General features: G+C 36.7%; 1 protein-coding gene across 4 annotated transcripts in view; it reads left to right on the forward strand.

The window, feature by feature from the left end:
• Nucleotides 1–26,175, forward strand: part of PRSS12 (serine protease 12) — a 77,145-nt gene that overhangs the window by 23,877 nt on the left and 27,093 nt on the right. For all 4 annotated transcript variants that reach the window (XM_059169665.1, XM_059169674.1, XM_059169692.1 and 1 more), the window contains exons 5-8: nucleotides 10,911–11,089; nucleotides 13,021–13,162; nucleotides 16,428–16,624; nucleotides 21,465–21,606. In XM_059169665.1, the coding sequence (XP_059025648.1) occupies nucleotides 10,911–11,089; nucleotides 13,021–13,162; nucleotides 16,428–16,624; nucleotides 21,465–21,606 (660 nt within the window). The remainder of the gene's footprint in view (nucleotides 1–10,910; nucleotides 11,090–13,020; nucleotides 13,163–16,427; nucleotides 16,625–21,464; nucleotides 21,607–26,175) is intronic.

Here is a 26,175-nt window from a genome sequence, read left to right on the forward strand (position 1 = left end):
TACTTGGAGCTGGATATCACAATCTCGAGATCATGACCTGCACAGAAATCAGATGCTTGATTGAATGAGCCACTGAGGTGCCTCATGGGTGATCATTCTTAACATTTTCTAATACCCCAACACAGTGAGTTTCCTGTAGTGGCCCCACAGTGTCCTTGGCAGATGGACTGTCTTAAGAAGAATTTAGTCCAGGATCATGCAGTGCATCTGGATGTTATGTACCTGAAGTCTCTTTTGAATCTAGAACAGCCTCTTGTTATTCATGACACTGACTTGTGGAAGGGAGAGACGTTTGTTCTTGAGAATGTCCTTTCCTCCTGGATTTGTCTCATTTCTTCCTACTGGTATCATTTAGTTTACTCCTCTGGCTCTTGTAATTCCTGACATTGGAGGCTAGATCAAAGCAGGTATTTTGGCCAGGATTTATCACAGGTGATGTGTCTTGGGGTCTTACCACTGATGGGGCTAAGCTTGAGCATTGGGTTAAGCTGGCATTAGCCTGTCCTTCACTGTAAAGTTACATTTCCTCCATAACTGATTCTGCTACCTAATGGCTATTTCAGAGTTCAGGTATAGGACAGGACCCGCATGGCAAATCCAGTGTCTCTGGAGCTTATAATTATCAGTGGTGTGAAATTACCGTTATGATCATTTTCTTTGGGTGGTTTAGAAATAAGGCCAACCATTCCTTTTGAGAAAAATTCTTATTAAGCATTCATTTTGAGACTAGATTTTCAAAATGTTCTGAGGGGGTATCGATTTCAATACTAATCTTCCTCAAATTTCCAGGTGTTGCTGTTAAAATGAACACAGCATAAAGTTATCATGTGCCTTGTACTCAGAACAACCTGGATCTGTGTCCTACTTCTGGAGATGAGAAAAGTTACAGAGTATCTCTTCATGAGAGAAAAGTTACAGAGTATCTCTTCGTCCGATTCCCTATAAGTATTTCTTGATATATAGGGACTGTTGTCTAACCCAGGTTCTAGAGCAGTTAGCACACTTAATAAGTATATAGTACACATTGGCTCTCAAGGTCAGTCAAATTATAGTTGAAAGATGTTTTTAGCATTCAAAATAAACTAAGTATTTGGTGGTAGATTATCCAACACTAGTTCTCTATTCAGAACTTCCATTTAGTTAGCTGTATCTATGAATTTCATATTTTTAAAACATTCTAGTGTGTGTATATGTATATTTACTGGTGATCAATTATGTGGTGCTAATTGATATTCATGTTAGTTACTAAGAAACCTATGTCTTTGCTAAAAATATTAAGAACTTGAAGGGTGGATCGCATCTCGACCTTTTGGCTAAGGTTAAGTGAAGAACTTGAAGGGTGGAGTAATAGTGTATTTAACATTACTAGCTGCTGTATGGATTACTCTAAACTTAAGCTGTAAGGCATTTTTTAATCTTAATATATTTCTGTGGGGGAAAACACAGGTTTGCCTAGAAAATTTAGAGTATCCTGGAGATACACTGTGAATATTGATTATATTTATAATTATAGAAGTGATTCTAAAAATTTGTTGTAATGTGAAATTCTTGAGCCAAAGATTTCTTTCACTTAAACAGTTCTTAAACATAGGCCTTTTTTTTTTTTTTAAATATTTATTTATTGGACAGGGAGAGATGACAAGTAGGCAGAGAGGCAGGCAGAGAGAGAGGGGGAAGCAGGCTCCCTGCTGAAAGGAGAGACCAATGGGGGGCTTGATCGCAGGACCCTGAGATCATGACCTGAGCCGAAGGCAGAAGCTTAACCCACTGAGCCACCCAGGTGCCCTGAACATGGACCATGTTGACAAACAATAGTCTATTACAGAGAAAAGATATAGAAATGGAATCACCAGGAAGACTATATTAATGTCGAACACATGTGAAGGCCAAGTATTTACATCTTTCTCGAGCATTAGCTTATTGCTATCTTTTGAATGAGGAAATACATGTTTGGAAAAGTAATTGAAAGGAAAAATACCTGCAGATATACAAGGCGGCAAAAGTCCTCCACAAGCCTACGCAACAACCAATGATTCAGCTTGGTAGACATTTGTTTTTATTGTCAGCACTCTGATGCTCTGAGCTGATATTGTTCGTTTTTGCCTTTCTTTCACTTGATTTTATAGTTCTCTCCTACGTTTGCATTAAAGCAATATTCTGCACCTGCTCCTCCTTTATAATTTGTTTGCTTATTTAGTAGCACAGCACTTTCAGATGAAATAGTTTTTAGTGGCACATGGTTGATAACAGCATAATTTTGTTGCTTGTCTTGATTTATGATTTTTTTTTCCCTAAGCAGATTTCATCTCTTTATTTGTTTGTTGAATTTCCAAAGGGAAATGACATCATGCCTCCCTGGAGTGGTGGTTACAGTTTCTTCGTGAGATGCTGATTTGTTGGCTTTCCTTTTTTTTTCTTCTTCTTCTTTTTTTTTTTTTTTTAAAGATTTTATTTATTTATTTGACAGACAGGGATTACAAGTAGGCAGAGAGGCAGGCAGAGAGAGAGGAAGCAGGCTCCCCGCTGAGCAGAGAGCCCGACGTGGGGCTCGATCCCAGGACCCTGGCATCATGACCAGAGCCGAAGGCAGAGGCTTTAACCCACTGAGCCACCCAGGCGCCCCATGGCTTTCATCTTTTAATGGTGTCTGTGGATTTTGATAGCTGGCAAGCTTCCTAAACACAAAAGAAATGACTGTATTTTTGATAGTCAAATTTGAGTAACCCAGAACTTGGAGAAAGATTAGGAGCAGGAAACGAAGCAGCCAGATGCTAGAAAATTGTCTTGAGAATGTGCATGTACACAGTGAAGTTTCAAGTAGAAACATTTTATTTATTTATTTTTATTTAATTTCAATTAGCCAACATACAGAACATCATTAGTTTCAGATGTAGAGTTCAGTAATTCATCAGTTGCATGTAACACCCAGTGCTCATCACATCAGGTGCCCTCCTTAATGCCCATCAACCAGTTACCCATCCCTCCACCCACCTACCCTCCAAAACCCTGTTTCTTTCTTATAGTTAAGAGTCTCTTATGGTTTATCTCCCTCTCTGATTTCTTCCCATTCCATTTTTAACTCCTTTCTGCTATGATCATCTGTACCCTTATATTCCTTGTATGAGTGAATCCATATGATAATTGTCTTTCTTTCTCGCTCAGCATAATAACCATGTTCTAACCATGTCATTATAAAGGATAAGATTTCATCCCTTCTGATGGCTGAGTAGTCTTCCAGTGTGTGTGTGTGTATACCACATCTTTTATCCATTCATTTGTTGATGGACATCTAGGCTTTTTCCACAGTTTGGCTATTGTGGACATTGCTGCTATGAACATTGGAGTGCATGTGCCCCTTTGGATCACTACGTCTGTATCTCTGGGGTAAATTCCTAGTAGTGCAATTACTGGGTTGTAGGGTAGCTCTATTTTTAGCTTCTTGAAGAACCTCCATACTGTTTCCAGAGTGGCTATACCAGCTTGCATTCCAGGTGGAGACTTTTTTTTTTTTTTAAAAGATTTTATTTATTTTATTGACAGAGAGAGATCACAAGTAGGCAGAGAGGCAGACAGAGAGAGAGAGAGAGAAGAGAGAGAAAGAGAGAAGCAGGCTCCCTGCTGAGCAGAGAGCCCATGAGGGGCTTGATCCTAGGACTCCGAGAGCATGACCCGAGCTGAAGGCAGAGGCTTAACCCACTGAGCCACCCAGGCACCCCAGGTGGAGACGTTTTAATCAGGGTTCCTTTTGTGCAGTTAAAATAAAGACTTTTCCCTTGTCTTTCAAAACTCTTAAAAACATAGTTTAGAACTAGGACATCATATTTTATTGTGTGGATATGCCATAACTTACATAGGAATTTAAAAAATTGTAAACACATCTTTCTTAGGTTTTTTTTGGCTATAAAATTATACAAAACTACTTTATTGAGTGGTTAGAATAAAAATGTGATACAGATTGCTTTTTAAAAAATACTTCTTTGCTTTTTTTTAATCTTACTGTTTATTAATTTTTTTGTATTTTATAGATTTTTATCCTAAAGAGAACCTGAAGACCTTGTGTAAAAGAAGAGGAAATTAGGCCCTCTAAGATTACCCAAAGCCCTAAAGTCATACTGTTAAGTGAGAACCAAAATCCTCTTTTTTTTTTTTTAAGTAGACTCCATGGCCATAATGGAGCCCAGCACGGGGCTTGAACTCCCAACTCTGAGATAGAGACCTGATCCGATATCAAAATGAGATCAAGAGTCGGACTCTCAACCAACCGAGCTACCCAGGCACTCCAACAACCAGAATCTTAAGATTTCCCAGTGTAGAATTTTTTTTTTTTTTCATGTTCTACTATTTGCCAAAAAGCCAGGGGTTAATAAGAATAAATACAAATATAGGGCTGAGAGAAATAGAGAAGTCAAGAGATAAAAGTTCACTGTAGGGAGAAAATGCTAATAGACTGTATTTGAGGTTCCCCCGCCCCCCCCTTAAAATGCCCCCCTGAGACTTTATATAGCCAAGTGCTTCAGAGTTAGCTGTGTAGCCAGACAAGCTTCACCAGCAGTGGGTATAATGCTGGGCAAATTATCTAATTTCTGGGCCTTCATTTCCTCTTCTGTAAATTGGGGATCAGAATATAGGGTTGTAGGGAGGATTAAATGAGTTAATACACATAAACCTGGTAGACCAGTGTTGGCCTACAGTAAGCATTCCGTGTGCATCCAGTATCACTACTGGAAATGCAGGAGATTGTTCTCCAGAGAGAAATCTAGGATATCGATCATTAACAATGAATTTTTTCATTCATAAGTTGTGTCACACACTGAAATTTGTAGTTAAAGGACCAATCTTTTATAATCTAACGAACAATTACCTTGCACAATAGAATTGCCTAACTATATTCTGTGTCTGTTCAAAGTAGTAACTTAGTCTGGTGCTTGAATTAGTCAGATGATGCTGTTTATTTGGGCTTTTACCATGAAGACAAACTTTATACAAATACAATCAGAGTAGTCAAGTAGGTTTAAGAATGTTTTGGATGAGGATCAGACATAGAATCAATTCAGTGTTTCTTGGGCATTGCTGTTATAGATATAGGTCAAATAGACACAGAAAATCACTTAATAAATCAGTGTATTATTTCAGAGCACTCCTATTCCAACAACTTTATTTTGTGGCTAGAGAGTAAGAAAATGGGCAATACTGGGACTTTATTACAAATGAACTGCCAGGGAGGTGGGGGAATAATTTTCATAAATGAGGGACAATGAGCACATAACTGTTGAATTCACATGGCTTTTTTTGACTTTAACAATCCGTGAGGTTGGCTTTTGTTTTTGTTTTTTTGAGAGGTGAGGAAGGGCAGAGAAATGATGAGTGATTACCTTAAGTTGGGCATGGAGCCTGATGTGGGACTCTGTCTCACCACCTTGAGATTGTGACCCGAGCTGAAACCAAGAGTCAGACACTTAACCAACTGAGCCACCCAGGCACACCAACAATCTCTGAGTTTTATGTTGCTTTCCCTAATATCACAGACTTTCTTTAAAGGCAGAGTCATGAGTTTCTTTGGTATCCCCTGAAAGCCAGCACAGTCCAGGGCACCGGGAAATACTAGTGGCTGAAGGAATGTGTGTATAAGTATCTTCTTAATTTTAGTAAACTCGAAAGGGAGCCAGAAAACCTAGTTTGTGTTGCATCCTAGTTTCTTAGTTAACATTTTTGTTGCTATTGTTGTGATTAGTTCTGTGTTTTTCTGATTAGTTTGTTTCAATTAAATACTTTTGTGATCATTAAAATGTTTATAAACAGTGGGAAATATGGAAACCTATAAGAAAGATCATAAAACACCCAAGTAGTGTTTTAAGAGTGTATCTTAACATAGATGACTTTTCTCAGAGTCCTGAGATGATTATGGGGCTGCTGCTCTTCCATCTTGTGTTCTCCCTTAAGGAAGGGACACAGTTCAGAGGCAATTAATCAGGCCTTTTGCTTTTTCCTAGGACCTCTATCACATGATCTTTAACATATTTGGAATATAGTATGTATCAGTTACTCCGCCCAGCCAATCCTGAGTCACTCCCAGCTAATCATTATTTTAGGGTGTTTTTTGGGGGGAGAAGGAAGGGGGGAGGGGGCTGTTGGGTAATAAAAGGTCTTTAGTTGTTAAACTTTTAACCTAAATATTGTACCAAAAAAAGAATACTAATCTTTTAAAATCTCTAAAAATATGTTAGCTAAGAATGTATTTTTGCTGTGTTAATTTGACCTTTGTAACATTCAGCATCTTATATGCCCAGTGGCCATCGATATTTCTTCTGTGAATAGCCTCATTGTCTCCATGCCCCTATTTTTAAAAAATGCTTTGTTGTTTTGTCTTTCATTATAATGTATTTATAATATTATTATTATTAATTTTTAGGAGGTTTTTTTAATTGCTGTCACATATTACAAATATTTCTTCCTGCCTGTTGGTTTGCCTTTTGACTCTGATTATGGTATATTTTGCTATACAGGAGCTTAAATTTATATGTGGTTAAATTAAACTTCTTTAGTTTTTTTCTGACTTCTGCGTATCTTACCTTGCTCAGGAAATCCTCTTTGTCCCAAGGTGGTATTGTTCTTGTATTGTGTTCTTTATTTTATTTCAATAACTTCTTAACCCTCCCTTCTCAACCCCTTAACTCCTTCCTTCCTTCCTTCCATCTTTCCTTCCTTCCTTCCAGTATTTAGACTTTTAAACCATCTGGAATTTATTGTTTGTTTCTGTTATGAGTTTGGGATCAAATTTTATATTCTCCCATATTCCTTATACCACTTAATCCTGGCTCAGTGAATTGTACCCATTGAAATGTTCTTCCATAGGATCTTTTTCTTTCCTGGCATTTATCCCAGGGCAAAGAGCCAAGAAGACTGTTAATCGGCCTTTCTCCAAAGCTGTCCCTTCTGGCTTCCCCATGACCTGCATTAGTCCTCTGTCTCCCTCTCCTCTGTTAAGCAACTTTCAGTTATTCTCTAAGTCAGCTTCCATATTTGCTTTCATTAATCTCTTTCCTTTAGAGCAAAGGTCACCAAACTTTTCCTGTAAAGGTCCAGATAGTAAGTACTTTGGACTTTGCAACCACTTAACTGTGCCTTTGTGGTGCAAAAGTGGCCACAGCAGCTAAGCTGGGAATGAGTGAGGCTTTGTTCCAATCCAACCTTATTTCTGGACAGTGAAACTGGAATTTCATAGGATTTTCCCTTGTCAAAAATTACATTCCTGATTTGATTTTTCTGCCTAGCATTTAGAAAATGTAAAAGCCCCTCTTAGAGCATGGACTGTATAAACACAGGAGGTATGCTGAATTTATCCCTTGGGTTGTGGTTCACTCTTCTCCACTTAGGAGCCACCAGCAAGGGCACTTTGCTCCTGTCCTGGATTCTCCCTTCTCGCAAAGGTGTGGCAGGTCTCAGGAACGCAACTGTAAGCACTTCACTTCTGGTTTGAACTGAGCTTAGTAAATAACACTGTACATTTCAGTTTTTCAGGCTTCCAAATTCCGGAACTAAGTCCCAATATACACGACTTCAGAGTTTTCTTTCCAGTGGGTATCACGTTCCTTTGTTCAGTTTAGTTTGAATGTTGTATTGAGAATATTGTCTTTTGGAAGGGGATATTTATTCTACTAGGGGCAACTTAAAACATGTTAATTTATTCACAGCCTTATAGACTACTTTTGCAAGATCATGTTGGTACAGAATATGCTTTTCTGGGAGCATAAGTGCTGTCTTTAGAAAAAAAAAAAATTGCATTGGCCACTACAAGTGTTTTTGGTAAAATGCCTATGTGCACTGAAACCCTTGAAATTGTTGGTCTCCGAGGATCTGTGTGTCTGCCACAGGAATCCCAAGTTGAGTGATGCAACTCATAGCTTAATGATCTTCTGGGCCATCATCTCATAATCCTTAATAAAAAACAACACAGATCTGTTGGGTATTTTATAGGCTACTAAATTACTCCCATAAGTATATATATATATATTTAAAGATTTTATTTATTTATTTGACAGAGAGGGGTCACAAGTAGGCAGAGAGGCAGGCAGAGAGAGAGAGAGAGAGGAGGAAGCAGACTCCCCACTGAGCAGAAAGCTCGATGCGGGGCTCGATCCCAGGACCCCAGGATCATGACCTGAGCCGAAGGCAGAGGCTTTAACCCACTGAGCGACCCAGGCGCCCCAAGTATATTCTTTAAAAAATGATTTTAGGGGCACCTGGGTGGCTCAGTGGGTTAAGGCCTCTGCTTTCGGCTCAGGTCATGATCCCAGGGTCCTGGGATCGAGCCCCACATCGAGCTCTCTGCTCAGAAGGGAGCCTGCTTCCCCCTCTCTCTCTGTCTGCCTCTCTGCCTACTTGTGAATTCTCTCTGTCAAATAAATAAATAAAATCTTAAAAAAAATTTAAAATAAATAAATGAATAAAACATATTTACAACCTTAAATCCAGAACATGTTGAGATTTTCACTGATTCTCCCTTTCCCATCATTCCACTGACTCTACCTTGGGGAGCCGGAGAACAAAAGCTATATGATGTCTGTTTAAACTAAACGCGAAATGGTTTTAGATGAGTTGCTTGGCAGTGAAAAATACACCCTTCATCAGTAGTGAGGGGGAAGCTCCTGATAGTGCATGAGGGAAAAGGAACCAACGTTTATTGAGTTCTTACTTTGTATCAGTTTAATTCTTATAACCCTCCAAGGGAGTGATTATCATCCCTGTGTTCAAAAGAAGCATTTTGTGCTTGGAAGGTTTTTATAACTTCCCCAGGGCAGTTTTGCTTGTTAAAGATAGAGCCCAGATTTGAGCCTGAGGGCCTGTTTCCAGATCTTTTCTTCCTCAAAGATTCTGTTTGGAAAGAATAAGCTTTTTGACATGACCAGTAATATATGAACACTTATATATATGTCCACTACACTCTTCTTTGATGACACAGGTACGCATTGAAACAACTGGAAATTTCATTTAAAAAATCCTACTAATTGAGTATTGATTCCTTCTTTCTGGAAGAGTAGAAATGGCTTTTTTCTGTCATTTTTTCCTTGTAAAACAAATTCACTCACAAAATTATTTGATAATATCATTTGCGTTAGGATTTTTTTCTTTCACATTTGTCTGATTTACACTAGATATTAATCTTTAATATTTGTTTGAGCAGACTTCTCAGAGTCCTTGGTATTACAGATATCAGATTTAAGTGTGAGGATTCCAAATTTAAAAATTTTAACTCCAGGAAAATATCCTGCATAAGCTACCCTATTTTTCTTTTCCTTCCTTCTTCACACCTCTTCTTATAAACATTTCGTTTATTCTTCCTCTTACAAACTCTGAATTTCATTTTTTTTAATTTTTAATTTTTTTTTTAGATTTTTATTTATTTATTTGACAGAGATCACAAGTAGGCAGAGAGGCAGGCAGAGAGAGAGAGGGAAAAGCCGGCTCCCTGCTGAGCAGAGAGCCCAATCCCAGGACCCTGAGATCATGACCAGGGTCGAAGGCAGAGGCTTAACCCACTGAGCACCCAGACATCCCCAGACTCTGAATTTTAAACAGAAAGTGGCTCAGGTGATAAAGGAATGAGTGTTTGCTCTAATGGTTAAAGGTTTTAAGTTTCAGATGTTTTGGGCTTTGTTTTAAACATGTGTTCTCTTAAAAGAAACTTTTGTAATATCTAGTAAAATTAGTCAAACAAGTTCTAATTTGGCCAGGAAGTTACTATCCAAGACTTGGCCATTGCTGAGTATTATAATCATTTTAGTAAACTTTCTTTTTTCCTTCAATATATTTTGGTTGCATATTCTCAAGGTAGTTATAATGGTATGAGAAAAAGGCAACCAAAATAATGGGAATATTATTGAATATTGAATAGGGAGCATCACTGAAAAACAAAAAGAAAATATAAATGTTCTACTCTAAAAATTAGAAGGCTAAAAGGGGTTAACATGGCAATTTCTGAAGTTATTAATAATTTTGACAGTGGTGAAATCTGGGGTTCTAGAATCACTAGATTCTAGATCACTTTGAATTAAGGGAGAAGTAAATTTAGTGCACATGAATTTGAGTGGAGAGATATTTAATTAGGAATATGTTTGGCTCTGAGTAACAGAGTACTGAAAGTAACAGTGGTTTAATAAGATAAGAGTTTGTCTTTGTAGAGACCAGAGGTAGTCAGCTCTGGGCTAGTCTGGTGGTTCCACAGTCACCTGGGTTTGGGTTTTTTCTTGCTTGTAGTTCTCTCATTCTTAGAATGGCACCTCATGGACCAGTATAGCTTCTCAAGCTCTGACCATCATTTCTGCCTTGGAATCATCAGGTAGGAAGAAGTGGGACAAGGCTACTTCCTGGAAGTGATACACAACAACACTTCCACCTAAATATCTTTGGATAGAACTTAATCATCTCAAATGAGTCCAGAGTTTCAGTTCGGGATGACTAACTAAAGAGTTCTGGAGGTGGGTGTTGGTGATAGTTGCACAAGAATGAGGAGGTACTTAGTGCCCCTGAACTGTACACTTAAAAATGGTTAAAATGGTCAATTTTATAGTATGTATATTTTAAGACAAACATAATCATCTGGAAGGGGAAGAGGCTGGGAAATGTAATCTTTACTCAGGATAGCCATCGCCCTCCTAAAAATCTGAGGTTCCGTTACTAACAAAGAAAAGGGCAGTGAGTATTGAGGGGTAATTAGCAGTCTTGTGATGGCCAAAAATAGAAAGAGTGACAAACAAAGGAACAGGAAAGAAGTATAGCAAGTCACATAAAATCTGTGGAGTGAATTGGTCAGGGGCAGTATGGATTATTCATAGCTGTACCGTTCCTGCGGCAAAAGAAATGATATCAGATGACTTTTTGATGTCTAATCCAGATTTCTTATGTTTGTTCAGTGGCATTGCCAAAGCATGGAATCAGGCGTATTTTGGGGAAGGCTCTGGTCCAATCATGTTGGATGAGGTACGCTGCACTGGGAATGAGCTTTCTATTGAGCAATGTCCAAAGAGTTCCTGGGGAGAGCATAACTGTGACCATAAGGAAGATGCTGGAGTGTCCTGTACCCCTCTAACAGGTAAGAGTTTCACCCCATTTCACCCCATTAATCTATCAACCCTTGAACTACATGAACACACCAGTAAATTCTGCAAATGAAACTAAAAACAAAGCAAAACAACTCACAAAAACCCAAAACCAAACAACTGACACAAATTGTATATCAGCATGGTATGTCTTTGTTCATAAGTATTTCTGAATTTTTCACTTTTTTATAGTCTAAAAAGATAGACAGAAAGTATAATTTTTTGTAACATATAATGCCTAACAATCAAAATCAGTGTGCAATGATAAATGTCACATTATTAGGCATATACTTAAGTTCATTTTTTTTTAAAGATTTTATTTATTCATTTGAGAGAGAGACAGTGAGAGAGAGAGAGCATGAGCGAGGAGAAGGTCAGAGGGAGAAGCAGACTCCCCATGGCGCTGAGAGCCCGATGTGGGACTCGATCCCGGGACTCCGGGATCATGACCTGAGCCGAAGGCAGTCGTCCAACCAACTGAGCCACCCAGGCGTCCCTACTTAAGTTCATTTATTTATTGAACTACCCTGACTCTCGGAATGTGTTTATAGCTCGTGGAACTGTATTGATGGGATTCTTGGTTAAAGCACACTAATAAAGGAACCAGGTTAACTTGGCTGTGCTCAATTCTCTGACTATTCCAGACTGTAGCACACTTGTCTGGATATGTCTCATGTGTTATAAGAAGGGCATGTCTGAGTAAAATGAATGTGTGTGTATGTAGTTACATGTCTTGTGGGAAGAAAAGGGAAAAGGATAGAAGGAAAGTCAGGTCATTGCAAACCCATTGTTTCTATGGTAAAAAGAACTTAAAGAAAAAAATTGGGGGTTTTAATCTCTCTTTAAAAAATCAAAATAAAACCTTTGGAGGGACCATGAAATGCTTCAGTTACACCTTTTTATTTACATAGTTCTCTATGTGATTTTTTATTAGAATAACATGTTTATATACAATAGAATACAATAGAAATATAACATTTATGCCAGATTTTAAGCCAGAGCACATCATCTTCTTGGGTCTCCTTTTCTTCCTCTTTCAAAGGAGTAGAGTCTTGTAGTGTTACTATGATGGTCAAATGAGGTAAAATGTGTACCAGTGTTTTGTAGGCTGTAAAGTGTTACAAGAAAAAGTGATTGCGTTACTAAGAGACCATTCATTTTAAAGATCCCAGAGGTTCATGAAAAGTATGACCTTTACCCAGGACTATATATATGTTTCATTTGGGGTATTTGTATTATTTTGGCTGGAAAAGGCTTTTAAATCTACTTGTTGGGGGATAAATTTATTGTATATCTGCTTAGAAGCTTTTGATAGGGTTCTCTGCCAACTAATTATTCATTGAACTCATAAGTTTCAAATCCAGATCTGTATTATCAATAAAAGAGCAAAAGCAAGACATGTACTCTAGCTTTTATAATTTATGAATGCCTAAGGAATAATAAATGCATTGACATGATAGATCACACTTTAACCAGAACAGCTTTTTCTGTCTTTGTATTTCAGAATTTTTTCATTTGCAGCTACAATTTCGAACTATTTCCAAATCACTGTTTTCTTATTTTTTAAATGTAAATGACTGGTATTTCTCCTACTTACCAAGACTGAAGCTACAAGAAATTTCCGAAATATTTGTTTAATCTGGGGAAATCCAAATAACTACTTTGGAATTATATCAGAATATATTTTTCTACTCAGGAAATACAAGTACAAATAAGAAGAATATTTTCTTAGGTTGGATATGGTTATGTCATACTTCAGAAACAATCCAGTGACCTCAGATCATTGAGCACTGTCCCAAAATAAGTTTAACAAAAGGTCTTGAGAGAGACCTGAAGAAGTGATAATTCTAGTGAAGTTAAAATGTTTTTCTCCCTTTTTTTGAGCATTGATTTTCTTAGTTTCTGTGTCTCCTCCTTCCCACAGATGGAGTCATCCGACTTGGAGGTGGTAAAGGCAGCCACGAGGGCCGCCTGGAGGTCTATCACCGGGGACGGTGGGGGACTGTCTGTGATGATGGCTGGACTGAGCTGAATACATACGTGGTTTGCCGACAGCTGGGATTTAAGTAAGGCCCATTGGTGTGAGGTGGCTAAATGCCAAATTATATTTTTAAAATTCTCATTTTGTAATCTTTAACTGTAATTTCTGTCATACTAACAATATATGTTCTCTGTCATCTATCTACCTGTCTATTTATCTACCCACCTACCTACCTATTCCCCTCTCTATATATGGAAGGACAAAAAACCTCAGTAAAAAACGGTAACATTTTCTGTGATGATGAATAACCATGTCTTGTTATTTATCTCATTACCTTTCCTGTCACCACCTTTCTTGAGTAATTGGTTAGAGCCATGGGTGACTTTTAGATTTCTTTCTTTTTTTAAAAGATTTTATTTATTTATTTGACAGGGAGAGAGAGATCACAAGTAGGCAGAGAGGCAGGTGGGATGGGGGGGAGGGAAGCCGACTTCCTGCTGAGCAGAGAGGCCAACGATGTGGGGCTCGATCCCAGGACCTGATCGTGACCTGAGCTGAAGGCAGAGGCTTAACCCACTGAGCCACCCAGGTGCCCCTAGGTTTCTTTGTGTCTATTCAAGTAAGACTGTATGCTTTGAATGCTCGGTTTTATTCGGACGCATCACTGCTATTAGATGGTGTTGGTTCTGACATCATCGTGTCTGAAATCTCAGGGAAGTCCAGTGTCACATGCTTTGGTATTACATTACTCCCTTTCTCAAATGTGATGATAATTATCACTTTTATTTGAGAAAAATGGCCTTCTTGTCATGAGATGACCTTTCCAACTCACCCTTGACCTGACTCGTAAAATCTAGCATCACACTTTGAGCAGTGGATTTCATGTCACACACATACTGCATTCCAGAGTAACCGCAAATGATGCCTTTTAGCTGCTATTTGAATGAAGCCCATGAATGCCCATTCTTTCTTGTTTTTCATATTTCTGGGTCATGCTTGAATCAATTGTCTCAAGCTTGAAAAAATTGACAATCATTTCATGCTTGAGATAGAGCTAATTGAAAATATTCATTAAACCTTAAAAATATACTTTCATCCAAGCCAAGTATTATCATGTTTAAACATATTTTTAAATTTGTAAAAGTAGTATAAAATACTAGAGCTTAGAAAATAAAAATTAAAAAACTACCCATAATTTTTCCATTCTTATACCATTATTATAATAATTTATGTGTTTCATTTTATAACAACTGATAGTCAGTATGTACTTTTTCTATCCATATTACTTACCTTTATATTACTACAGTCATAATTTTTAATGACAACATAATGTCCATTAAATGTTCATATCATAATTTACTTATATTTGGGTTAGTTTAATTTTTCCTATTATAAACAATGATACCATGAAGATATAAATACGTGTTATTGCCCAATATTTTGCATTTTCATGGGCAGTGTGGTTGTGATTACTGTGTCAGCGGATATGACATACCAGCCAAATAAATATTAATGTTTAATTAATAAGAATTATTTAATAAGTACCATTTCATCTTTGAGTGAATCTCTGTTAGGCCTGAGAACTGTATTCCATTTTTATAGATTTAGAAAGATTCATAAATACTATTAGTTGCTATATTTATATTTTGCCTTATTAATAAAAACAATAGAGTGAGTTTTTCTCCATATTTTTAAAATCTTGTTTCACAAATATATTCAGTATTTCTTATATATACAGAATATCACCTTAATGGTTCTAAAAATGTTCTCACTAATATTTGTTAAAAGTTCTAAGTGATTGTGTTAGGAGTAGAATAAGCGTGGGCCAGATTTAGTTTTTGGTTTTCAGAGGAATTTCTGAAACAGTATGTTTTGAGCTAAGGAAGGGGTGAACTCTGGGTTTCTTTGTACAAATGAAATCTCAAAGTAAAATGACTTCTTGTTATCTGTTATATAGTTGATATGGACAGAGAATAATCAGACTGATGCATTTTGTGGGAAAGTGGTGTAAATTCAAAGTGGTAGCAGTATGAGATTTAGGATAATTTTTTTTCTCGCTGAGATTTGATTAGTTAGAAAAATGGAGATCTTAGGTAATGAAAAGTTCTAGTGTTTTTAATTTATTGAAATGTTCATCTTCTTAAATGTAATACAAGTGCATTACAAGAAACTGAGAAAATTAATGCGAGAAAGATTTCTTCATATTCTTTATGTAGAAATAATAAAAATATTTCAGTAAAGGAAGTGACTGACAAAATTTTATGAGTATGAGTTTAATTACATAGACTCTTAGAACGAAAAGACACCTTAAATAATTTTTAGCTCAGTTATTTCTAGAGGTTTGGAATTTGCAGAATAACGAAAACAAAATTGGGGGAAGGATGAATGAAAGTACAGATTGTGATTTAGTTACCAACTTTTAATTTTACAACTTTTTCCTGTTTCCACAATGTATATATTTATTATAATTTTTGTAGAGCATTGTTACAAAGAAAGTCAATTGGAACTCAATATAATTTATACAGTTTTAAAAATCAGATTTCTGTAACAATGAAAAGCAGAGAGCATCGCCATTATTCTGATTTTGGTGAGCTGAAATCCAAGTCTTATCATGAATTGGGGGTAGTGCTTGAGGAATCACTGAACTTTACACGCAGTTTTTATTTTGGAAGAGATGATGCCAAAGAGGTCTAGAGGAGCTGATGAAATCAGATGAGCTCAGGCGGCTCTTGAGAGGCCAATACGAGACAACTGTTCTAATTTTATGGTTTATGGTGTTATTTCCATTGTCAGGAATGGGAGGTCCATTTCTTTGCTGTGCATTCTCTCTGGTTGGTGAGTTAAATTGTAGCCAAAACACAAGAATGAATGGAATGGGGGAAAAGGATTAATTATCCATTAGGTACATGTTGAGTCAATAAAAAATTGTTAAGATGATCGAAATGTGTGATGGGGAGAACACTGCTCTTGAACTGTGTCTTTCAGAGTTTTATTTATTTATTTTTTTTAAGATTTGTTTCTTTTGAGTGCATACTCACTTGAGAAAGAGAGTGAAAGAGAGCACAAGCCGGGGTGGGGCGGGGCAGCAGGCAGAGGGAGAAGCAGACTCCCCGCTGAGGGAGCCCAGTGTGGGCTCAATCCCAGGACCTTGAGATGACCTGAGCTGAAGGCAGACACTTAACTGACTGACCCACCCAGGCGCCCTGGAACTGTGTCCTTCAGATAAGAGAAAGAGCAAGCACTTATCCTCTGGAGTTATGATGGTTAATCAGGTTGTTTGTTTTATGATTTGTGCTTCCTTGAAACAAGAGATAGCAGTTCTATGCACAATGTTTATTTTATTGCCACAGATATGGCAAACAAGCCTCTGCAAACCACTTTGAAGAAAGCACAGGGCCCATATGGTTGGATGACGTCAGCTGCTCAGGAAAGGAGTCCAGTTTGGTTCAGTGTTCCCGGAGGCAGTGGGGAAGGCATGACTGCAGCCATCGGGAGGACGTTGGCATCACCTGCTACCCTGGTGGCAATGGATACAGACTATCTCTGGGTGAGGATTGGCCGCAGCTTTGGAGTAGCCATAATTCACCTCTATCCACTGGTCTGGAATGGGAAGCATTTCTCAGCTTTGGCTTTTTTTAAGTCAGTTTTCTGGATGCTCTGAAAAAACTTTTAAGTCTTTCCCCCAAGGTTATAAAATTTCTATTCCTCAAGTTATTATTCTTTACATAGAAGCCTAAGTTTCTCACTAAAAATCTTTAAAATCACATGTATCTGAAAGATGGAATAAAGAAGGTGCGGTGTCCATTTCCCCCCCGATTGGTCACCTGCTCTGATTCTCATTCACCTTGAATTCTAATGAACGATTTGGGATGGAATTTAAAAAAAAAAAAAAAAGGAACAAAACAATAGCTCTCTCTTGCACTCCCCACGATTTATTTCTTCTTTAGTCCCAAGGCCTTGTCAGTCGTTGGTCACCAGTCATTCATTGCTCTGTACTCACCTAGATCTTTCTAGTTTCTCAGTGGGTTCCCAAGAGGATTATTGGAGTAAATAACCCATCCATCTTTCTAAGATATCCTGTTACTCTAGAAACCCATCTGTGTCCTTTACTATTCCCCCATTCCAAATTTCTTTACATCTCTAGTCAGATAAAATGTGACTGGTTCGTCTAACAGTCTGGAAATATTTGTGGTAAACATCCTTCTGTAAGCAGAGAGCAACTACATGTCCTTGACCGACTTAACATCTGACTGTTCTTAACATCTTAACATCCTTTGAGGATGACAGAATAATTATAAATAAAATAGAGGGAGATATTAAAAAGAATTGCCAAGACTACCAGGGCTCCATTATATATCGAAACACATAGTTTTTGGTGAATAGATGTTAAAATCATCACAGGTGGTCCTTACTTATCATCTCAGAGTTGCATCAACCCCTTTTGCATCCTTCTATTTTGAGACTATGAAGCTTTAATCTTCACATTATAAAATAACACAACTTGTTGAATCCCACAGTATTTATTGTATACTTAAGTTTGTCAAAGTATGTGGTTGGTTCCTCATTGTACTCTAACCTGTGAGATCATGATGACTCACTGCTCTAACCTAACATGATACCAAGGAGAAATAGAACATTTTACTCCACCCTTTAGTCATACTTTCAGTTTTGCTTTTTCATTTGTACTCCTTTCTTCTGCGGGATTTCTGATCTTCCTGGGATTATGTGAGGAGTGATTGTGTGTGGCTGGGGGAAATAGAACATGTTTGCTAGACATGGATACCCGTGGCTCCAGATAGCAGGTATTTGGATCACGAAGTGATCTACTCAGGCACAGTGCATCGGTACTCCAGGTGATGAAGTACTCTAAATACTATACAAATTATTATAATCGGAGTCCCCTGGAAGCCTGTGTGGTTAAATGCATGCATATGGTCAGGCAACTAATTTTTCCAATTCCCTTGAAAATCTTTAATTCTAGGATTCTAGATATATTTTTAAAATTTAAAAAGCTGAAGATGATAATTATTAATAAAATATGTGATCATTATTATAAAATGTCTTTGGTCCTAATTTCAGTAATACATCTATTAACTATTCATTTGTCTGAAGAACATTATGTCTGGGCCAAATATACTTTTGGAATAGAATCATATTACCACTTATTCATCCAAAGAGATCATTATTTTCCCACTTATCAAAAAGGATTGCATATTTAAAACAAGCTAAGAGAAGGAAATCATGGAATTGTAATATAAAAAAATAGCATTTTAAAAACAATTGAGATTTTTTACTTCTTTGGCACTGTAATAGTGAGTTGTCAGACTATTACTGTTTTCAAGTGTTTGAGAGGTAACTTGGGGACCTTAACTTTAGATGTGAATTGAAGCGCTCAAAATTAATAATTCATCAATAGACACTGTTTATATTTGGGTGTGTGGTAGATGGAATACTCAAAAACAATATTCTAATTCAATAAAAGTAATTCTAGTAAGAATGCAGTTAATACTCTGTGTGAACTGGAGGAAATTTGGGGGATGGTAAATATGTGGATTCCTCATTTGAATATTGCACCAATTTTTTTTTTTTTTTTTTTAATTTAAGTAATCTCTACCCCCAGCATGGGGCTCGAGTTTATGGCCCTGAGATCAGGAGCTGCATGCTCTTCTGGAACCAGCCAGGTGCCCCAGTATTGCACCAATTCTGAATTTCAGAGTATTAAATTCTAGAGAGAGTTTGTCTACAGTGAGATGGTCTCTTACCCAATTTTATAGCATAACATCATGACTTTTAACTTAGCTAAATTTTATCTTCTCTAAAAATATTATTTTCTAGAAATAATGTATTAAATCAATGTTAACAGGAGAATTAAAATAAAGAAAACTCTATTGGAAGTCCAAGTTTGAAATATAAAATTACATATGATTTAAGATAATATATAATCATTGTACTGTTTAGTTTTCCTGGGCATTTTATATTTAAGATTTTAGAAATAAAACATGTATATTATTGCTACCATAACAAAAAGAACTTAAACAGTAAGATGGTATTGATAGAATGTCATCCTAAATGTCATCCAATTTTCCCTTCAAGCATTGAAAATCCAACAATTCTGTAAAACGAAGTGCTGAAATTAGGTTCAGAAATGCTGCATGCATTATTTGTACGAAGTATGTAATTGAGGTTTTAGAAACACTTTATCATTTTTATTTTTATGGTTTATGAAAAACTGTCCATAAAATGCCTAGAAGGAAATATGAAGATCTCATTCCATGTGCACGTGTTTTCTTAATTTTGGACCAAACATACAAAAATGTAAAAATTTAGGACTTTAAGAAAAGAATTTCACCTTTTTTAGGTTTTTTTTTCCTTTGAAGATCACTTTTCTATTTTATTCCTTAAAAGAAACACAAAAACTCCAGACTTTCAGATAGATTAATAAGAAATGTAAAGTTTCAAGTATACTGTGTTTTGTGCCATGGTTAAAACCCCAAGTGTTTTAGCTATTGTAAGCAGTGCATAGAGTAGGCACTCCATAAACATTTGTTGATTTTGACTTTGCTTTATTGATTCTACCATGATAACTAGTAGATAGATAATAGTAGACAGATACCTGGCCCACAAAGTGAGTATGACAGGGATAGAAACTAAAGAGCCAGCAACTCGGAGGATAACAAAGAAGGATGGAAAAGTATAAAAATGGATCAGAAGACTCAACGTAGGACATGTCCATGTTGCCAACAATATTTTCTGTCAGTCAGCCAATCCCAATCTAGTACTTTCATATGCTGGTTTAAACAGAAATGATATTTCGTTCTTTAGCTGCTTACTTCACCTCCTTAGTTCTGCTGAGTTCAGCTGGCTTCATGGTTTTCCCTAAATCCTTATCAGTAAATCTCAGGGGCCCTGAAGCTGAAGACCCTTCTAGAATCTGAAGGGTCTTAATTTGCTTGGGCTGCTTTAACAAAGCATCACAGTGGATAGCTTACACAACAGGTATATATTGTCTTATATTTCTGGAGTCCAAAATCAAGGGGCCATCAGGATTGGTTCCCTCTGAGGGCTAAGAGGGAAGGCTCTGTTCCAGGCCTCTCTCTCATCTTACAGATGGCCCTCTTCACCCTGTGCATCTTCACATAGTCTCTTCCCCTTTTACAAAGACATTAGTCATAGTGGATCAGGGCCCACCCTAATGACCTCACAGGTCAACCCAGGACAGTATGCAAAGGGCAGTGAGGGCTTTTGGTTAAATAGCACCATATTTATTGGTGTTGGTAGAGATATGTGAGATTCTACAAATGGCTTCATTTGCATAACTTAGATAAACCTCAGTTTGAAAGAGATCAGTTTCTCAACTTAAAAAAAAATAGAATGAGATTAAAAAATTTTTTTTTTATTTTTTAACTACAACATTTAAAAAATTGAGGTATAATGAACATATAACGTTATATTAGTTTCAGGTATACAACATAATGATTCAATACTTGTATACATTGTGAAATGATCACCACAGTAAGTCTAACACCCATCACATAACATAGTTACAAATTTTTTTTTCTTGTGTTGAGAACTTTTAAGATCTACTGGCAGCAATATTCAAATATGAAATATAATATTATTAACTATATTCCCCATACTATACATAGCACTCTTTGAAATCTTAGTAATTTTTATGACTTAAGCCCTTTTTTTGGAAACATTACTGCCCCTGTTAGCTGCTGCCTTCTTTACTTTTTTTCCCCTATACATTCCAGTTACCCATGCAGGGTGCGTGTGTATATAAATATATATACATCATATATATATGTGTGTGTATATATACATACATATATAATGTATGTTACATATATAATATACATACATATATAATGTATGTATATATACACACACATATATATATGATGTATATATATATAGATATATATATGATGTATATATATATCTTCCTAAAAATCTCAGCTTTGGAGTATAAATTTCTAGTTATGTTCAAAGATAAATGAACATACGTGAAACAAAAACAACTCTAAGGAAATGTCTTTTACAATTTAGAAGTTCATGGTAATAAAATAAGACTATTCACAATTTTGCAGTGGTAATCATTCATTCATTCACTCAACAAACAGCTACCTCTTGCCCTCTGTATGTGAGGCACTGTTCCAAGTGCTGGGAATTCATAGTGGAGCAAGTGAGTGCTCTGACCCCAAGGCTTCAAATGACATTGCAAAAGTCGATACAGTTTTTTATTAATACCTCTTCCTCACCCTCTCTTGTATTACCCAGCTGATTTTATAGCTGATATAAAAAATGAATTGTATTTTATAAAGTCTCTCATACTTCAACATTAGTTTGCTGTTTTGGCTTTTCTAATACTTTCAAATCATACTTAGGTTTTCCCATCAGACTGATGGATGGAGAAAATAAGAAGGAAGGACGAGTGGAGTTGTTCATCAATGGCCAGTGGGGAACCATTTGTGATGATGGCTGGACTGACAAAGATGCAACTGTGATCTGTCGTCAGCTTGGCTACAAGTAAGAGAAACCGAATCATTTGGCATGGTTTCTTGATGAGCATTTCTGACTTTTTAGGTTTGTTCTAATGAGTTATTTCTTACCTAAAAATAATTTCTATGAATCAGTTGGAAATACTGGCAGCATACTGACTTGATTCCAGATTATTAAGAAATACTAAGGAGAGTCTGCTTAAATTTTTCTATTTTCCTAAAAGCAAGATACATTGTTACATGAGAAATATAGCTTTGGGGGCAGGTGGCTAGCTCAACTGGAGAGCATGCAACTCCTGATCTCAGGGTCACCAATTCAAGCCCCATGTTGGGCCTAGAGCTTACTCAAAAAAAAAAAAAAAGCTTTTATCTAATAGCAAATAGTCTAATAATTCTTGAATATTCATAATACTGCTTTTACCAGGTAAAGTTGGTAACCTTTTCTCTTTGATTTAGGTTTCAACACTGTAGCCTTCTTAAGAGACTCTGGAGTTACTGAAATTGTGGTTAGTTCTCCTTATTCACAGCCATTATACTTTCTAAAGTCACAGTGAATACAGTATCAGCAAATACTGAGTCATTGCTTCTAGAGTTAAGGTTGAACAAGAAGATGCTCTGCCTTCTTATTTTAGCTTTCAAACTTGCAAAATTTTGGTCTATTAATTTTTTTCATTTTTTGATGATTTCAGTTTTTTTTTTCTTTTTTAAAGATTTTATTTATTTGACAGAGAGAAAAATCGAGAGAGGGAACACAAAGCAGGAGAAGTGGGAGAGGGAGAAGTGGGCTTCCCGCTGGGCAGAGGCGGGGCTCAATCCCAGGACCCTGGGATCATGACCTGAGCTTCATGAAGGCAGATGCTTAATGACTGAGCCACCCAGGTGCCCCAATGACTTCAATGTTTAAAATGCCATCAACGTAGGGTGCTCAAGAGCTATCCAGCGTTCCTGAGAGCAAAAAGGCTGTGATGCACTTTCTGGAGAAAATATAGGTGGTAAATAGGCTTCACTGAGGCATGAGTTTCAGTGTGAAAAACATGGCACTAAGTAGACTGCAAAAAGGACACGTGTTTCAGTTTGAGAGCTGAAATAAATAAGAAGGTTATCTTCTTGTGAGACTTCAACTGGGTAATGCACATTTGTGGGGGTTTTGAACATGTGTGCAAATGACTGTGAAAACACTGTGAGTATTAATTTGGCAGCTGCAAATATATGGAACATGTTACAGTTTAGAGGTTATGAAATTTAGACAAATATGCATAAATTGATGAGCTCATAATAGATTACTAATGTTGGTTTGGATTTTATTTTATTTTTTAAAAGATTTTATTTATTTATTTGACAGAGAGATCACAAGTAGGCAGAGAGGCAGGCAGGGTGGGGGGGGAAGCAGGTTCTCTGCTGAGCAGAGAGCCTGATGTGGGGCTCGATCCCAGCACCCTGAGATCATGACCTGAGCTGAAGGCAGAGGCTTAACCCACTGAGCCACCCAGGTGCCACTGGTTTGGATTTTAAAATATATCTTTAATTATACATCTATGCATATCTTAAGTATTGATAAATTTAACTGGTTATTCCTATGCAGAATACATTTTTATTTTTACAAGTATTTCTAATTTGCAATGCCTGGGTGGCCCAGTTGGTTAAGTGTCCAGCTCTTGATTTTGGCTCAGGTCCTGGTCTCAGAATTGTTAAGATCAAGCCTCCTTGGGTTCCATGTTCTGGTGGAGTCTGCTTGTCCCTCTCCCTCCCACTCTGCCCTCCTCCTCTGCCCCTCCCCCACAACATGTGCATGTGCTCTGGTCTCTCTCAAAAAATAAAATCTTAAAAAAGTAGTATTTCTTGATTTAATAAGAAGTCAAATGCTTTTTCTAATTTTTTAATTCAAAGTTTGCTTTTGGTTACCCAGACCCTATTTCAGTTTACTGCTGCTCAGTTTTGGACTTGGTTGCAATTCCAATTGTCTTATGGTAAATGGGTCCATTATTTGTGACACAGATTTTCAGTTTTCAAACTGGTTGTCTAGATATCTAGGTGAACTTCATCAATGATATAAGTTTCCTTGGCTCACTACATTTCTAAGACTTGTTTCTTTATTTGAAAAAAGTATTATTTTTGTTAACATTTAATTCACAGTGAATTAATCAATAATCAATCCAGAAAACATCTAAGCTGTCCAAAGGTTTGGTTAGGTCTTATTAATAGGAGTTCCAGAGCTCTGTCCCTCAGATAGCTATATCATATGTGACGCTTCCTCCTTGGAAGTACTGAGAATCAAAATAGCATTAGAAAGCATTTCCACAATGGGAGAAACAAAAATGAGGTAATAAACGCCAGGAAACATGAATGATAACTAATGTAGATATGCTTAAACAGAAAGTAAAAGGCATTATTTAATTATGTTTTACATGTTACATAATATCTGAAAAAGTCATATTATTTTTAGAGGGTTGAGAGAGAATGTGTTGATATCAGTTACACTTGTTAAGGTAGACTAAATAACTGTAATGGAAATTCTATTCTATTTGAACTTTGTTTGAATCCATTAGCACATGTTTTCAAGGTGACATTGTTCTTGAACTGTGTATTTATTGTAGTATCCCTTGAAAGAATCTACAAAATAGCATGTTCCTACCTGAGTTAGTAGAGACCTAAAATTAAAACTAGATATCTAGTTTTTGTCTTATAGTTAAATTGATGCAAAAGATTTAATTTCTGGCATATTTGTATATGACACTTAAAAATAAAACAGTTATATCACTCTTAATTATAATCCAATGGAGTATCAGTATCATAGTGACTCGATGCTCTCTGTCATCTATTTAAAAAATATAGGAAGAAACTCTTCCTTGACCTTCAGAAATTTTACATAGTTCCTTTTTCTCCTTGAAATTCTATTTAAAGTATTCCTTCTTCACAGAAACCTAATGTTATTATGCTTAAAAAAAAAGTGTGTATGAATATATATATACAAATGTTGTGTGTATGTATATGGCAGTTGTGTGTGTGTGTGTATATGTGTGTGGACACACATGGAGGGAGCAAGAGAGAAATTAAATCCTTCTGACAGGTTCCTCTCTGGATTTTATGATTTCTAGTATACAACTGATTAAAGACAACAAAAACAGAAGTTTGAGAAGTAATTATTAAACATAGGAAATAAAAGCTGACTAAAGCTCCTATTTCTTTTTTTTTTTTTAAAGATTTTATTTATTAATTTGACAGACAGATCACAAGGAGGCAGAAAGGCAGGCAGAGAGAGAGGGGAGGGGGAAGCAGGCTCTCTGCTGAGCAGAGAGCCCGATGCAGGACTCGATCCCAGGACTCTGGGATCATAACCTGAGCTGAAGGCAGAGGCTTTAACTCACTGAGCCACCCAGGCACCCAAAGCTCCCATTTCTAACATAGATTGATGGGTTGGGTTTATGGTGCTTGGTTAAAGGAGGCTTTATTGCTATCATATATTTAGAACTGTTCTTTTGTCCACTTGAGAGGCTTTTAAATCTTGGAGCAATGCCCCGTGGTAGGATTTGGGATGAGTCGAAAAATACGTCTTTCTTTTGTGTAGGAGGAGAAGGAAAATTTTGAAACAAAAGTTGATTTTGATTTCAGCAAGACCAGTTTTAGGAGAGATTACTGATGTCATACGAGAATCTGAATATCGATTCCCTTAAAGTCTATATATCCCTGGGAGAGTCATCTTCTACTTTCAGGAGAACTCAACACCCAGTTTAAAGACTGACTAAAGTATTGGGTGGAGTCTGTTGTCTGCTGGGAATTACTGCATGCCTGTAGCCCAGTGGGAAATCTTTTTTCCCGTTTTTCTAAAGATGACACAGTCCTTAACCGTTTTAAAAAAAAGTCACAGGAAATTTTTTTAGACTCCACTATATTGTTGAGAATGTCTTTATTTAATCATGTACTTTTATTAGTTTAAATGTTCCTTAATTTCTTCTGTTGATGTATCTAAAATGGTACATTATTTTACTGTGTACATTGATAAATTTCTAAGAGATCATCCTTTGTTTTATTTAATGATTCTAATTTTGTTTTCTGTATGTTTACTTCTACCTGTCATCTACTTCTATGGTATTTATCATGCTTTTTTGTCTGTTCTTTGTGTAACCTTATGTTTTTTGATTTGCAAGCAACCCAATTTTCTATTGTCATTCTTTCTCTAGCATTCTTATTGTTCTACTAGAAGTTGTTTAAAAATTTTTAACAAACATGCTGGCATATTTTCTTAGCAATTTCAAAAATAATTAACTGTAAGTTTCCCTTGCTGAAAAATATCAAGACATTTGGCACTTTTACCTCCAATCATCCTCACTTCCCAAACTCATGGGAATCACCTGGGATTTTAACTTCAGAATGGTATTAATTTTTTATTTTCTTTGAATTATGCCTATTTGAATTTCAAATTGCCTTACAGTACATACCCACATTATCTGCAATTATTACTACTTTTTAAAAATGGGGGCACCTGTGTGGCTCAGTGGGTTAAAACCTCTGCCTTCAGCTCAGGTCATGATCCCAGGGTCCTGGCATCAGGCTCTCTGCTCGTCAGGGAGCCTGCTTCCTCCCCTCTTTGCCTGCCTCT

The sequence above is a fragment of the Mustela lutreola genome, chromosome 1, assembly GCF_030435805.1.
Source record: "Mustela lutreola isolate mMusLut2 chromosome 1, mMusLut2.pri, whole genome shotgun sequence".
In the NCBI taxonomy this organism is placed as follows: Eukaryota; Metazoa; Chordata; class Mammalia; order Carnivora; family Mustelidae; genus Mustela; species Mustela lutreola.